The following is a 12,975-nucleotide window of genomic DNA, read 5'->3' on the forward strand; positions in this document are numbered from 1 at the left end:
TTATGTTGTTTGCACAGACGTGTGACCAAAAATGTGTAAATAATTCATGCGTTTCTAGGTTTCGTCGACCGTTAATGGTAATGATGAAGATGTGGAGATGACTCTCTGTGATTACTGCACCAAGGATTCACATGAAGTTCATTTTGAGCTGGAGGAGAACAGCGGCTACATGAAAGTGATTCTTCACAGTCTTGCTGTCCTACACACGCTCATTTCGCTCTGCTGTATCATTGGCTATTACCGTCTGAAGGTCAGACATGCACATACAAAACAGCAGATTTATCAATTACAGTACATAGTATCCCCATTTTTGCATTATGTATTATATTATCAGGATTACGGTTTAAGTGAAAAGTTAGTGAAAATTTAATTTTGACTTCATACTTTTCAATTTCAATATCTTCGTAATCGAATCACCTCCATTATGGTTTAATGACATCATGCACTTAAGCTGGAATAGCCTCAAAACCTGATGATCCATATTATTTCAGTATGCTTTAAAATGGTCCTAAAGAGCATTTTGTGTGCCTCAATGAAAGCAAAGAAGTTTAAAACGTTTTAAAACCTTGTTTCAGTCTTAAACCAGCTTTGACGTGATCTAACCCCAACAGGTTCCTTTAGTTATTTTTAAGCGGGAGAAGGAACTGGCTCGTAAGCTGGAGTTTGATGGACTCTACATCACAGAGCAACCTTCAGAAGATGACATTAAAGGCCAGTGGGACAGGATGGCCATCAACACGCCGTAAGAGTCTCCAAAAGCTGAATTTTATGAGCAATATGGCTGTCCTTCTGAATGATTTTTTTATGTGGATACTTTACTGCTACAGTACACAGTAAAATGATTTTACCTTTTGTTCACTGTTTTTCAGATCGTACCCAAGTAATTATTGGGATAAATTTGTGAAGAGGAAGGTGGGTTAATATCACATTTTTACTGTTTCTAATAACTTTTGAAACTGAAATTTTGATATACGAGATACGACACATGGCAAGCATCTGCAGTTACGTCTTTTGCTGTTATTTGTCTAGTAATCTTAGTCTTAATTCTACTTTTGATATTTATTTACTTTTGAAGACCTAAACTAATAACAAAAACCAGCCTAAAGCTGCATGCACACCACCAGCGACTACTGTAGCAACTGCGAAGCGACACAATCTTATTCATTTCAATGGAATTTAGTCGATTTTCAGCGACATAAGTGACCATTGGCGACAGAAAGTGGGCGTATCCAGCTACGCGAAACAAGTAGAGAACAGTTCAACTTTATGCAAATGACGATCGACTTTCGGAAGTCACAAACAATGAGAGTGAAGCAGATCACATTATCCGTCTTTTGTCATATACTAATGCTATGTACACACCAAACGTGGGGCATTGCGTTACTCGCTTTAGATTTCTTGCGGGATTTAAATTTGTGCCAATTTTTTGCTTGAGTTGAATATTTTTCAACTTGGGTGAAGACGCGTTTTAGGCAATTAGCATGTGTTTTTGCGGCAAACACATGCCGCCCATATCGCGTTATTCGCATCACCCCATGCGAGGAAGCGTCTGATCACGTTTTTGCATTGACTTAGTATGTAATCTACTCGCGCAAATCGTTGAACTCGCGTCTGGTGTGAACCCACAGTAAGAGGACGGTTACTCATTTATTTGCAGTTGTTACTAGAACAACCAGCATTAGAAACGCCTCCTAACAATGTCATTTATAGAGACTAGCAACACACAGCGATGAATTCTGGCTGTTTGCGTGTACAGTAAGCGAGTTAGCTGGTTTTAGCTGTTCTGGTCTTAGCTGCTCTGGCTGGTGTAGCAGACTGGTTTAAGAGGGGTTTTGTACACTTTGTTTAGCTGGTCAGGCTAGAATACCAGCTGACCCACCAGCTAAAACAAACTGGTTACACTTTATTTTGATAGTCCACTTTAGACATTCTACTAACTATAAACAACTTTGCAACTACATGTGAACTAACTTTCAATAATTTGCAACTATACGTCAACTAACTGTCATTAGAGTATTAGTAGACTGTAAGGGTTGGGGTTAGGGAAGAGGTTTGGGTTAGTGGAATAAGTTGACATGCATCTGCAAAGATACTTATAGTCAGTTGAAAGTCTGTTGGGATATCATCACAATAAAGTGTTAGTAGATATTAAGCAGACAGTCTACTAATTATCTAAAGATTGGTAGTTGATAAGTAGTTGCAAAGTTACTTATAATTAGTAAAATGTCTAAAGTGGACTATCGAAATAAAGTGTTACCAACAAACTTGACAGGCTGGAGGCTTGGCCAGCTTGGCTAAGCTGTTTGACTGGTCTTAGCTGGTTTAACCCTTACGAAGATTAACCATAGATTTACTACAGTTAAAAAAAATGGTTACTGTAGTAAAACCATGGTAACCACAACATAACCATGGTTTTGACAACTGTGGTTTTCAAAAACCATAGTTAAACCATGGTTAGTGTAATAAAACCATAGTTTTGCTGATAATAATCAATACACCAAAAAAAAAAAACATGGTTACTACACTTTTGGGTGATTCTCGCAAAATCAGACTTATGAGGTGTCATTAAACATTTTGATAAAAAAAGTAAATGCAAAGTAAGAGTATCAAAATAAGAAGCATAAGGTTCATGTACTATTTTGCACATGATTTCAAATGGCATCATACAAACCAATTTTGTTGTTTTTTCACATTTAAGGGGAAAATTTTCGCTACCGTAACGTGTCCATGACTGGATTTGGATTCTTTGACATGGAAATATTTATAATTAAATAATCAAAAAATTAAAAGCTTCAGTGCATGTTATACTATAAACATTTACAGTAAAGAAACATGTGGTATTTGGTGATCATTGGTAAATGTAAAGACAATAATAAGGACCAATTTTTTCATCCTCCGCAACAATTTTCAATCATTGTTTAAGCCCTCAAGGAACTAACATTTAAAAAAAAATCTTGGAAGGGACATAATTGACTGTGACACTCAAGATGGTCACCAGGTAAGCAGTTCTTATTTTGTCTCTCCAGATAAAAGTTGAAATTTTGTTTCTCATAGTACCTAGACAACTTTTTAGTTTTCATTACCGAAACATGAGTTTATAAATGCATATATTTAATGTAATATTATGTTGCGGTAATGATAATTTTTGATAATGATAATATAAAAATTTTAATAATTCTATAGGACATTTTTTTAAATCCTCTAAAAATAATGATTATAGTAAGTTCAGACCTTAGTCTTATATGTGCAAAAAAAAAATGGCTTTAGGGGCTTTTAAAAAATTCTGATGCTGGACACATTCTAAATCTGGGAAAAGGGGTGAGAATAACCCTTTTACCACAATAAAACCATGGTTAATTTTGTAAGGGAAGCTAGTCCTCCCAATCTGGCAAAGCAGTTTCAGCTAGTGGGCCAGCTGGTCTTCCAGCCTGACCAGCTAAGAGTTAAAAACGGCCCCTCTAAAACCAGCCTGCTACACCATCTAAACCAGCCAAAACAAGGCTGGGAGACCAGCTTAGGGATGTCAGAAAATTGGTTCATGCTTAGGTGAAACTCACTGCTACAAAGGTTGCATGTTACGGGTGGTTGCCAGGGTGTTACAGTTCAATTGCTATAATATGATTGCTGAGTGGTTGTTTACTGGAACAAGTCAAAAGAGCCCACAGTGAGTCTGAAATTCTGATCACCAGATAAGTCAATCCTAGTCCATGTATACTATTTTCCATCCATTTTTCACCTACAAGGCAAAAATCATCAATCCAGTTGAACTATGAACAACAAGACATGATGTATTATATGTATGTAGCACAAATAGTGTGGGATAAGTTTTATACTTGGGTTAACACATGCAATATTTATCTTTCTCTGTACGTGTTACAGACACTGTAGTTACAGCAAGTGCATGGTTTGAGCTGTAGGCACAAACTGTTTACTTTGATGAATTCTGTGCTGCCTTTCAATGCTGCAGGTGATGGCAAAATATGGAGAGATGTACGGTTCAGCACGGGTTCGAGAACTGCTGGGTTTGGATAAAGCTGCTCTAGACTTTAGCTCTGATGCTCAGGAGAAGAAGAAACCCATACCGAAGGGTGCAGTATCTACCCTGTGAGTCACAGATATTAAACTCTGTAAATTCCTTTACCGGCCAAACCTTCAATTAAGTGAATTACTGTGAGACGGTCGATCAATTACAGTACATAATGATATCACCGGGTGCCAGATGATGGCAGCAGTGGTTAATATGATGAAGAAAATCTTTTTTATGTTTTCACAGTTTCAGATTGAACACCATTGATATGAAGTACCAAATATGGAAGCTGGGAGTTGTTTTCACTGACAATGTAAGAATTACAAACATCTCACACCAGTAAAGATTTTTTAGCACAAATTATTATGACTAAAGAGTGTTCAATAAGCCAAATTTTACATCAGATTGGTGTGTGTTTTTTCTCTATCACTCTCAGTCCTTCCTTTACTTGGCCTGGTATATGGTTGTGTCTGTTCTGGGCCATTATAACAAGTTTTTCTTTGCTGCTCACCTGTTGGACATCGCCATGGGCTTCAAAACACTGCGCACCATACTGTCATCCGTTACGCATAATGGCAAGCAGGTATTGTGTTTGAAGTGTTTGTGTGCATTTATAGAGTCTGCAAAAAGTATTTGGACACTTACAGTAAGCCATACTTACAAATAGGGATGCACCGATACCACTTTTTTGGAATACGAGTACGAGTACTTGCATTTCAGTACTTGCCGATACCGATACTGAGTACTTAATAAAAAACATGATTTAAATTTACAGGTAACAGCTTTAGTCATATAATTTAACAAAAAAACAAAGGACTAGTTTTCCAGTTTGTTGTAAACTCTGCCTCTTTGGACAACACGAGGCATTAATCCCTTACACGCCGCTCAAACATAGACATTTCTCAGACCGTGGTATCGATTCCAGGTATCTGGGGACTTTTAACCAGTACGAGTACTTTAGAAAATGTGGCATCAAGGCCGATACTCGATACCAGTATATGTATCGGTGCATCCCTACTTAGAAATGTATGAATGGTGTTTGGTTAAATAACCAAGTTTTACCAACATAATCATTTAAAACCTAAGATCCTAGTGTAAAACATTCTGCTTATAAGGATAGTTCACCCAAAAATGAAACTTTTGTCATCATTTACTAACTCTCAAGTTGTAACAAACCTGATGAACATGAAGGAAGATATTCCGATGAATGTTTGTAACCAAACCGATTAGAGGCCCCATTGACTTCAATAGTAGGAAAAAAATAATACTATGGAAGTCAATAGGGCTTTTGATTTTGGTTACAAATATTCCTCAAAATATCTTCCTCTGTGTTCATCAGAAGAAAGGAATTTATACATTGTGTGAAAATGATTAAATAAGTTTCATTTTGGGTATACTATTTCTTTAAGCCAACCTGGTTTGGTATTTTCTAATCTAATGCCATGACATTTTACATTTTTAAGTGAGTCTGCATTTTTAGGGCCAGTGTGTTTCTGAAAAGGTGAGATGAAAGTCTGTTGTCTGTATTTTTTAGTTGGCTTTGACAGTAGGACTCCTGGCCGTTGTTGTGTATCTATACACAGTGGTCGCCTTTAACTTCTTCCGCAAGTTTTATGACAAGAATGAAGACGGAGAATCAATGGACATGAAATGTAATGATATGCTAACAGTGAGTATCTTTCAATATTTTCCACAAATAAGGTTAACCGAGGTTCGATCTTAAAGAAACAGTAGCAAAAACAGCTTCTATAAATCCAAGGGATCTAATGCCGGGTACACACCAAAAGATTTTATCATCGCTGCCCGATGAAACTCACGTATGTCCAAAACGGTTACTTTTCAGGAAGTTAAAAAAAACACCGTATTTCAAAAGCAGTTGAATGTAGCGTTGTCATACTTGGTACGGCATCTTTACATGTAACCATATTCTTGCCAGTGTAATGATATAATCCACATTTGACCAAAATTGAGTTTAAATGGACATACGTGCATATTTTACAGTAACGGTGGTCGATAAGCGTTCTTCTGATCATTAATTAGAATGACCAAGTTGCGTTTCATATTGACAGATGAATACGCTTAGTTTATTAAATAGCCTACGTCTTAGTTTATTAAATACGCTTAGTTTATTTAATATTAATTATACATTTATTAAATGTCTCTTGCAAACTATGAAGGGACAATGAATCAATACACTGACATGGTAATGCTAGACAGATACTTTGTTTGCACAGTCCTATCGTCATTTTGTCACTCCTAGACGTACGGCTGGTGTCAGGGGGGAAACGTTTACCTCGATGAAGGAAAGTCATTGTCTCACCAGGCTTTGTTTATTGGGCTATCCAGTGCTAAGCTTCGATGAAACTTTATGAGACCGGCGAGATGCTTTCACAGGGCGGGAGATACGCGGCGTGATTGACAGCTTTGACACCAAATGGATATACGTGAAAATCAGATGACATGATTTCACAACTTATCATTGGCCATTTAGAAATGCGCATACTGTTTTTATAAATTAACCTGGTTATTCAATCCGTCAAATCTCAAAATCTGCAAAATGGACATACGTGGTTTTCATCTTACAATGACGATATACATCTTTAAATAAAAGTTTCAAAATGTGATAGACCACAAACATGAGGATAAAAAAATCCTATATTTACCGTTTTGCTCCTATAATGTGTGGTGTGCCATGATGTGTCAAAGACAGCACACAACACACGAATAGATTTTCAGCCAGAGTTTCGACTGTGAACACAGGAAATCTTGCAAAATTTTAACGATAGAGCCTGGAATGATTTTTACCAGAGATGGGACCAAGTCACACATGTGCAAGTCTCAAGTAAGTCTCAAGTCTGAACCTTCAAGTCTCAAGTAGTTCCCAAGTATTTTTTTTCTTGGGCAAGTCAAGTCAAGTCGAGTCACAGGCTATGTCAAGTCAAGTCAAGTTCTCTAGTAGGTCAAGTCAACTCCAATCAAGTCACCTTATTATTGTAATTTTACCTGCAGAATCTAATCTTAAATAAAGATATATAGAATATAAAGATATAAAGAAATACTCATGTTCAGTAAAAAACATCATGGAATCAAACAAAATTGTAATCTCCTCCGTTCGTGTGCCTACATTTGAAATAACGAACTTGAGCGCGCAAAAGATGTGATATGTGAACCGGCCCTAACATTGTAGAATCCAGTCATTTTTCTCTGTGTGTGTTCAGGTGGCAAACTTAGACACAGTAGCAAAGTCTCGTACCGCTCAGATCAAGGGAAGTATTTTTTAAAAAATAAATCAAAATAATTTTGCCCACATTTGTCCCCAACACGGTATGATGAATTAATGGCTACTTTAGCTATTATTACATTAGCTAACTACCAACTAACCTTCAAATGACGGACGAAATTGGAGGTTGTCGTCTGGCTGTCCGTGATTTTAATGTTGCATGTCTTGTAACGCACTGTTTGTCTTTGTTGAAGCTGAAAGCGAAGACCCCCGCTACCCCTCTGGCTGACATGTTGATATCTGTTCTAAGTGGGCGTGGTGTGCGTAAGGTACGAGAGGGCATAACTGATGATAGTGTCGTGATTCAGTCATGACAACGCCATTCTCAGCCTGCGCTCCAGCTGGGTCAACTTTATTTTTTAAAATAGTTTATATATTTTATATTCAAACTGAAAACATGATGTGATTAACACTCAAGTCATACAAGTCATCGTGTCTCAAGTCAAGTCAAGTCCCGAGTCTTTAACTTCCAAGTCCAAGTCAATTCTCAAGTATTTAATTTTTTGTCAAGTCAAGTCACAAGTCACAAAAATAGCGACTCAAGTCGACTCTAGTCCAAGTCACCAAATCACAAGTCCCCATGTCTGATTTTTACAGAAAATTCAAGGAAAAAAGAAAAGGGTTTAGATAAAGTCATGGAGACAGCGGGAACATGGTCTGTACAAGTTCACTTTGCATCAACCTCACTTTGTGCTGCACCATGACTGCTTCCATCTTCCTTCCATCATCTTGCTTTCTGATTGGATATTGTTTTTGTTTCATAATCTCAAGAGCTTGCGTGCATTTGTCCTCGGCATTTCCCCAACACATCAAGATTTCTGATCGTAAATCAAATTTTTTTTTATATTTACGATTCGCGATCGGGGCGGCTCCGACGTTCTTTCGATCAGGGTCGGACACTCTTAACACACCTCACAACGAGGGAAAATCTGATAAGATAATCTGTAGAACCATCAAGATAATCGGGACATAGCTAGGATTGTCGGAAGGGGGGAAATCTGCCCCAAATCAGCCCGATAATCTTTTGGTGTGTACCCAGCTGTCAGGATCCTGCCATAAGAGTCTTGTTTTATATTTATGTTTTATCGTGATGACAGGGTTCTGACAGCCTCATGTTCTATGTGGAGGCTCATGGCCTTGCATATTGGGTCATGTGCCTCTGGTGTCTCGTTCCTAGTCCCCGCCCCCTTGTTCTCCCTGTTAATTATTCATTATCCGTTTATCCCATTCACCTGTGTTGCCCTACTTATCTTTTTTAGTTTCCCCTATTTAATGTCCTCTTGTCTCTTGTCTTGTGCTGGTTCATTGTGTTCAGATGTGTGATGAAATGTAGTCTCCATTGTTTATTCAGTTTAATGTTTCATCAGATTCTTGTCAATCATGTTATGTCAGTGTTTTGTATTATCATGTTGTTTTCATGTTTAATGTTAATAAATGTTCAATGTTCACTCTCCGAAATCATCTGTGCTTGGGTTCTCTTGTCCTCCGTCCAAACCCTGACACCAGCATAAATAAAAAAACACATTTTTTCAGGTTTTGTGCATGGAATCATAACTTAATTTTTTATAATATTATTATATGGATCAAAGGGAAAACCCAAGATGCTACAACCATTAATTAAACTGTTTAAAGAAACTGTTCTTGTGCACACAGTGTTACATGTTCCACATGTATGTTGGCGTGAGAGCAGGAGGAGGGATCGGAGATGAAATCGAAGATCCAGCCGGCGATGAGTTTGAATACTATCGCATCCTCTTCGACATCACATTCTTCTTTTTCGTTATCGTCATTCTTCTTGCCATCATTCAGGGTGAGATTTGATACTTACAAAAAGTAGAAAAAGCTTTGGAAGAACTAGAATGTGAAATGAATGAATGAGTTTTGTTTAAATTGTGTAGTTTGTCCTCTAACAGCAGATTAATTCTGGGTGACGACAGTAGATAGAGCTTTACTAAGGGGTTTATGGGACGAGATCTGAGGATCCTGTGATAATAGACAAATGTGTTACATGTGGGATGGACTGTGCTTTGTTACTGTTGAATTGCTCTGTTGTTTCAAATTATATATTTTTTCAAACACGCCAGGTCTGATCATTGATGCGTTCGGAGAGTTGAGAGACCAACAAGAACAGGTTAAAGAGGACATGGAGGTGAGTCTCTTACTTTCCACTGAAAATCAAATGGAACTGAATCCGTTTAGATTTATGACACCTGTCGTCCTATGTTTGGTTTAACACAGTGAATTAATTTATTGAAAAATAAACATTTTCCTAATTATAATTTGGAGCTATACCTGTTAATATTTTATTTCTCTGTTGTTACATTGTTATTAATCTCTGTCAACAGCTCATAGTAGCAGTAGCCGTCTCTGTTAATTGATCATATATTATTAAACAGTAAATGTGCCATGCCATTAAGACTTGTTTTTTTTCCTATTTAGACTAAGTGTTTTATTTGTGGCATTGGTAGCGAGTATTTTGACACGGTGCCTCATGGGTTCGAGTCGCACACGCTGCAGGAGCACAACCTGGCCAACTATCTGTGAGTACTTCTGGGCCAATGAAAGCTTGGAAGTTGTTTAATCTTTTCTGATGACTGTTTTGGGTCAACGCTTTCCTTAAAAAAGTAAATGGCGGTACAACATTCTCAGAAAAAAGCTGCACAAGTTTAAAAAAAGGTCCTAATATGTACTATTTTGGTACAGATATGTATCTCTAAGGTACCATGTGTCACTATGAGTTACCAATATGAACCTTTAAGGTACAAACGTGTACTTTTTGAGAAGGTACCGCCCCAGTGACAACTTTTGTACCTTTTTGTTTCTTTTTTTTTCTCAGGGTGCATGGTACAATATTGCAACATCTTATTCCAAGGCCATTGTGATATACTTGTACTTTTTTAATGTTACATTGAACAAACAGAAATCTACAAGTTAAGCTTGTGCAGGCAAATAGAAGTGGACTGTTTTCTGGGAAATTGAATAAAATTTTGTTTCGTTGTGTTGTTTGTGCTTCAGGTTCTTTCTGATGTACCTCATCAATAAGGATGTCACAGAACATACAGGACAGGTACGACTTCAAATGTTATGAATTGTTTGTTGAAAAAAAAAGATATATGGACATTTTATGACTATGACATTAATGTGTGCCTGAAGTAGTATGCGCAACCAGGGGCGCCGCTAGCAATTTTGGGCCCTATGAAAGAATAGGGGGTCAGGCCCCCACCATACCCATTTCGCACCAAACATACAATCCAACCTACTGTAGCTATTCAAAATCTTTGTCTGTAATTTAATAATACAGAACTATTTATTTTGCTATTGTTATGACCACAATTATCAGTATTTATAGACACCTACAATGACTGAAACTAAGATAATTTATTGTGCAATATAAATTTAATTGAAAAATACAGTACATTAATCGAATATTCAGAGAAAATGCAACGTTCTTAAAGATTAAAGATAAATGTGACCATGCCTGTGAAAACCCAGCTGAAGTATTTCTTTGTGGTTTACTGTTTTCCACATAAAATCATCCTATATAATGTAAAGAACATTTGTGAAAATATAAACTTGATATCTTTAATGTTGACTGAGTAATGTCATGTCAGCGATTGAAATCAAAGTGAAATTAATACTTGAAATTAAACTGTGATGTTTTTATTTCACAATAAGATTTGAGACTTTAGTCTGATTTTCACAGGCAGTCTCAGTGACATACTGTATACTTGAGCTGTTACACACACCAATAACATTGTAACATTTAAAAATGGCGAACAACAACAATGCATCTATTCTATACAGTTACCTTATGCCTCAAATAAGACTGGGTAAAAAATGCTTGACCAAAGCCTGTATTATAATTATTAGCATTATTTATAAGGTAAAGAACAAGTTTCACACACCAGCAGCTTCAGTAAAGCAAAAATAATGACAGATCATTGAAACTGTGAACTTCAGAAAACAGCTATACTCGTAAATGACTCTTCAGACTGTTTTTTATCAACGGGACTCTAAAATGAAATGAATGACAACTATAGCAGATTGCAACATAGATTTCCATTGATTTCTTAAACCTGTCAATCAACTCGATTCACGACTGCATAAAAATACTTCCTTGGCATATTGCGTTACAAAACATTGAAGTGTGTAACCGATCGCATTTCTAATTTATGTTAATTAGATTATACGGGCTATGTTAATTTAAACAGCTTATAAGGGCTGACTTCGCGTTAGAATCATAACACAAAACAGGGAACGTAAATCCCCTTGTGTTTTTTTAAACTGGGGTGAACAGAGCGAAGACTTTACAGTGGAAAGAAAACTGCATTGTATTGATCCAGCGTCACATTGTGTAAACTGCATTTATAGTAAGGAAGTGCACATATGCAGATATCATAGGAAATAGCAGTAAATACACACACCTTGTTCTCTTCTGAAGTTCACGCGCACTGGAGACCGTGGATTAAAGACGGCGCTAAAACGCAGAGTAAAGACAGGGCGGAGCTAAGAGGGCTCAGCTTAAGGGGGTTGCGTTTGCGGCACAGTCCTTGGCTGGGGCCCTCAAAAGTTCATGGGCCCTTAGAATCGTCCTAACTTTTCCCCCCCTTACGGCGCCCCTGTGCGCAACCACTGAAAAATTATCTTCGAGATCTTGGGTCACATATATATGAAATAACTTTGTAGTTTACATTTTTAAATCCACTGTGTCTCTTACACTCAACACAACAGGAGTCGTATGTGTGGAAGATGTTCCAGGAACGCTGCTGGGAATTCTTTCCTGTTGGAGATTGTTTTCGGAAGCAGTATGAAGATCAACTCGGTTGAAGAATTTGAAGGAACTTATGAAGCATGTCTGGAACTTTCCTCTGACATCAAGAGGCTGATGTTTGGCTATGTACTGTTTTAAGTGTGAACTTTGTGTTTAATATTTATTCCACACTACACTGTCAGAAAAATTGTCAAAATATGTATCTAGCAAAAGGGATAGTTCACTTTAAAATGAAAATTCTGTCATCATTTACTCATCCTCATGTTGTTCTAAACCTGTATGAATTTCTTTTCTGATGAACACAAAAGAAGATATTTTGAGAAATGATGGTAAACACACAGCAGTAAGTGACCATAGACTACCATAGTAGGATTTAAAAAAATATGATGGAATTTAATGGGTACAGTCAACTGTGTGCTCACCATCATTTATCAAATTATTTTCTTAGTCATTTATCACAATACTTCCTAAATATTTTTTTCCTACTATGGAAGTCAATGGTCACTTACTGCTGTGTGTTTACCATCATTTCTCAAAATATCTTCTTTTGTGTTCATCTGAAAAAAGAAATTCATACAGGTTTAAAACAACATGAGGATGAGTAAATGATGACAGAATTTTCATTTTAAAGTGAACTATTCCTTTAACAAACATGCCTTACTAAAAACATTACTTGTGTGCATTTTAAGTCAAAATTCTTAAATTTGGACAGCTCTTAAATTTATTTGAGTTTAGGACTAGTCTAATCCCTGTCCAGGAAATCGGCCCAAAGAGTTTATATTAGTACCCCCCATACGGCAAAAAATATATTTCAGGGCTCAACATAAAGGACTGCCCGGTGGCCCGGGGCAAGCGGGACAGCCGTTCGGGCCAGTAAAAAGTTTTGTCACTTTCCCG

The 12,975-nt window shown here is 37.1% G+C and overlaps 1 protein-coding gene across 1 annotated transcript in view; it reads left to right on the forward strand.

Moving 5' to 3' along the window:
• Positions 1-12,272, forward strand: part of LOC135727315 (ryanodine receptor 2-like) — a gene marked incomplete at its 5' end in the record, with an annotated part of 44,638 nt that extends 32,366 nt beyond the window's left edge. The window contains 12 exon segments of the mRNA XM_073812468.1: positions 59-250; positions 612-742; positions 870-912; positions 3,968-4,104; positions 4,274-4,340; positions 4,464-4,610; positions 5,562-5,696; positions 8,961-9,117; positions 9,392-9,456; positions 9,747-9,847; positions 10,323-10,374; positions 12,039-12,272. Coding sequence (XP_073668569.1) covers positions 59-250; positions 612-742; positions 870-912; positions 3,968-4,104; positions 4,274-4,340; positions 4,464-4,610; positions 5,562-5,696; positions 8,961-9,117; positions 9,392-9,456; positions 9,747-9,847; positions 10,323-10,374; positions 12,039-12,134 — 1,323 coding nt within the window.
• Between the last annotated feature and the right edge of the window lie 703 nt (positions 12,273-12,975).

The sequence above is a fragment of the Paramisgurnus dabryanus genome, chromosome 17 (genome assembly GCF_030506205.2).
Source record: "Paramisgurnus dabryanus chromosome 17, PD_genome_1.1, whole genome shotgun sequence".
Lineage (NCBI taxonomy): Eukaryota > Metazoa > Chordata > Actinopteri > Cypriniformes > Cobitidae > Paramisgurnus > Paramisgurnus dabryanus.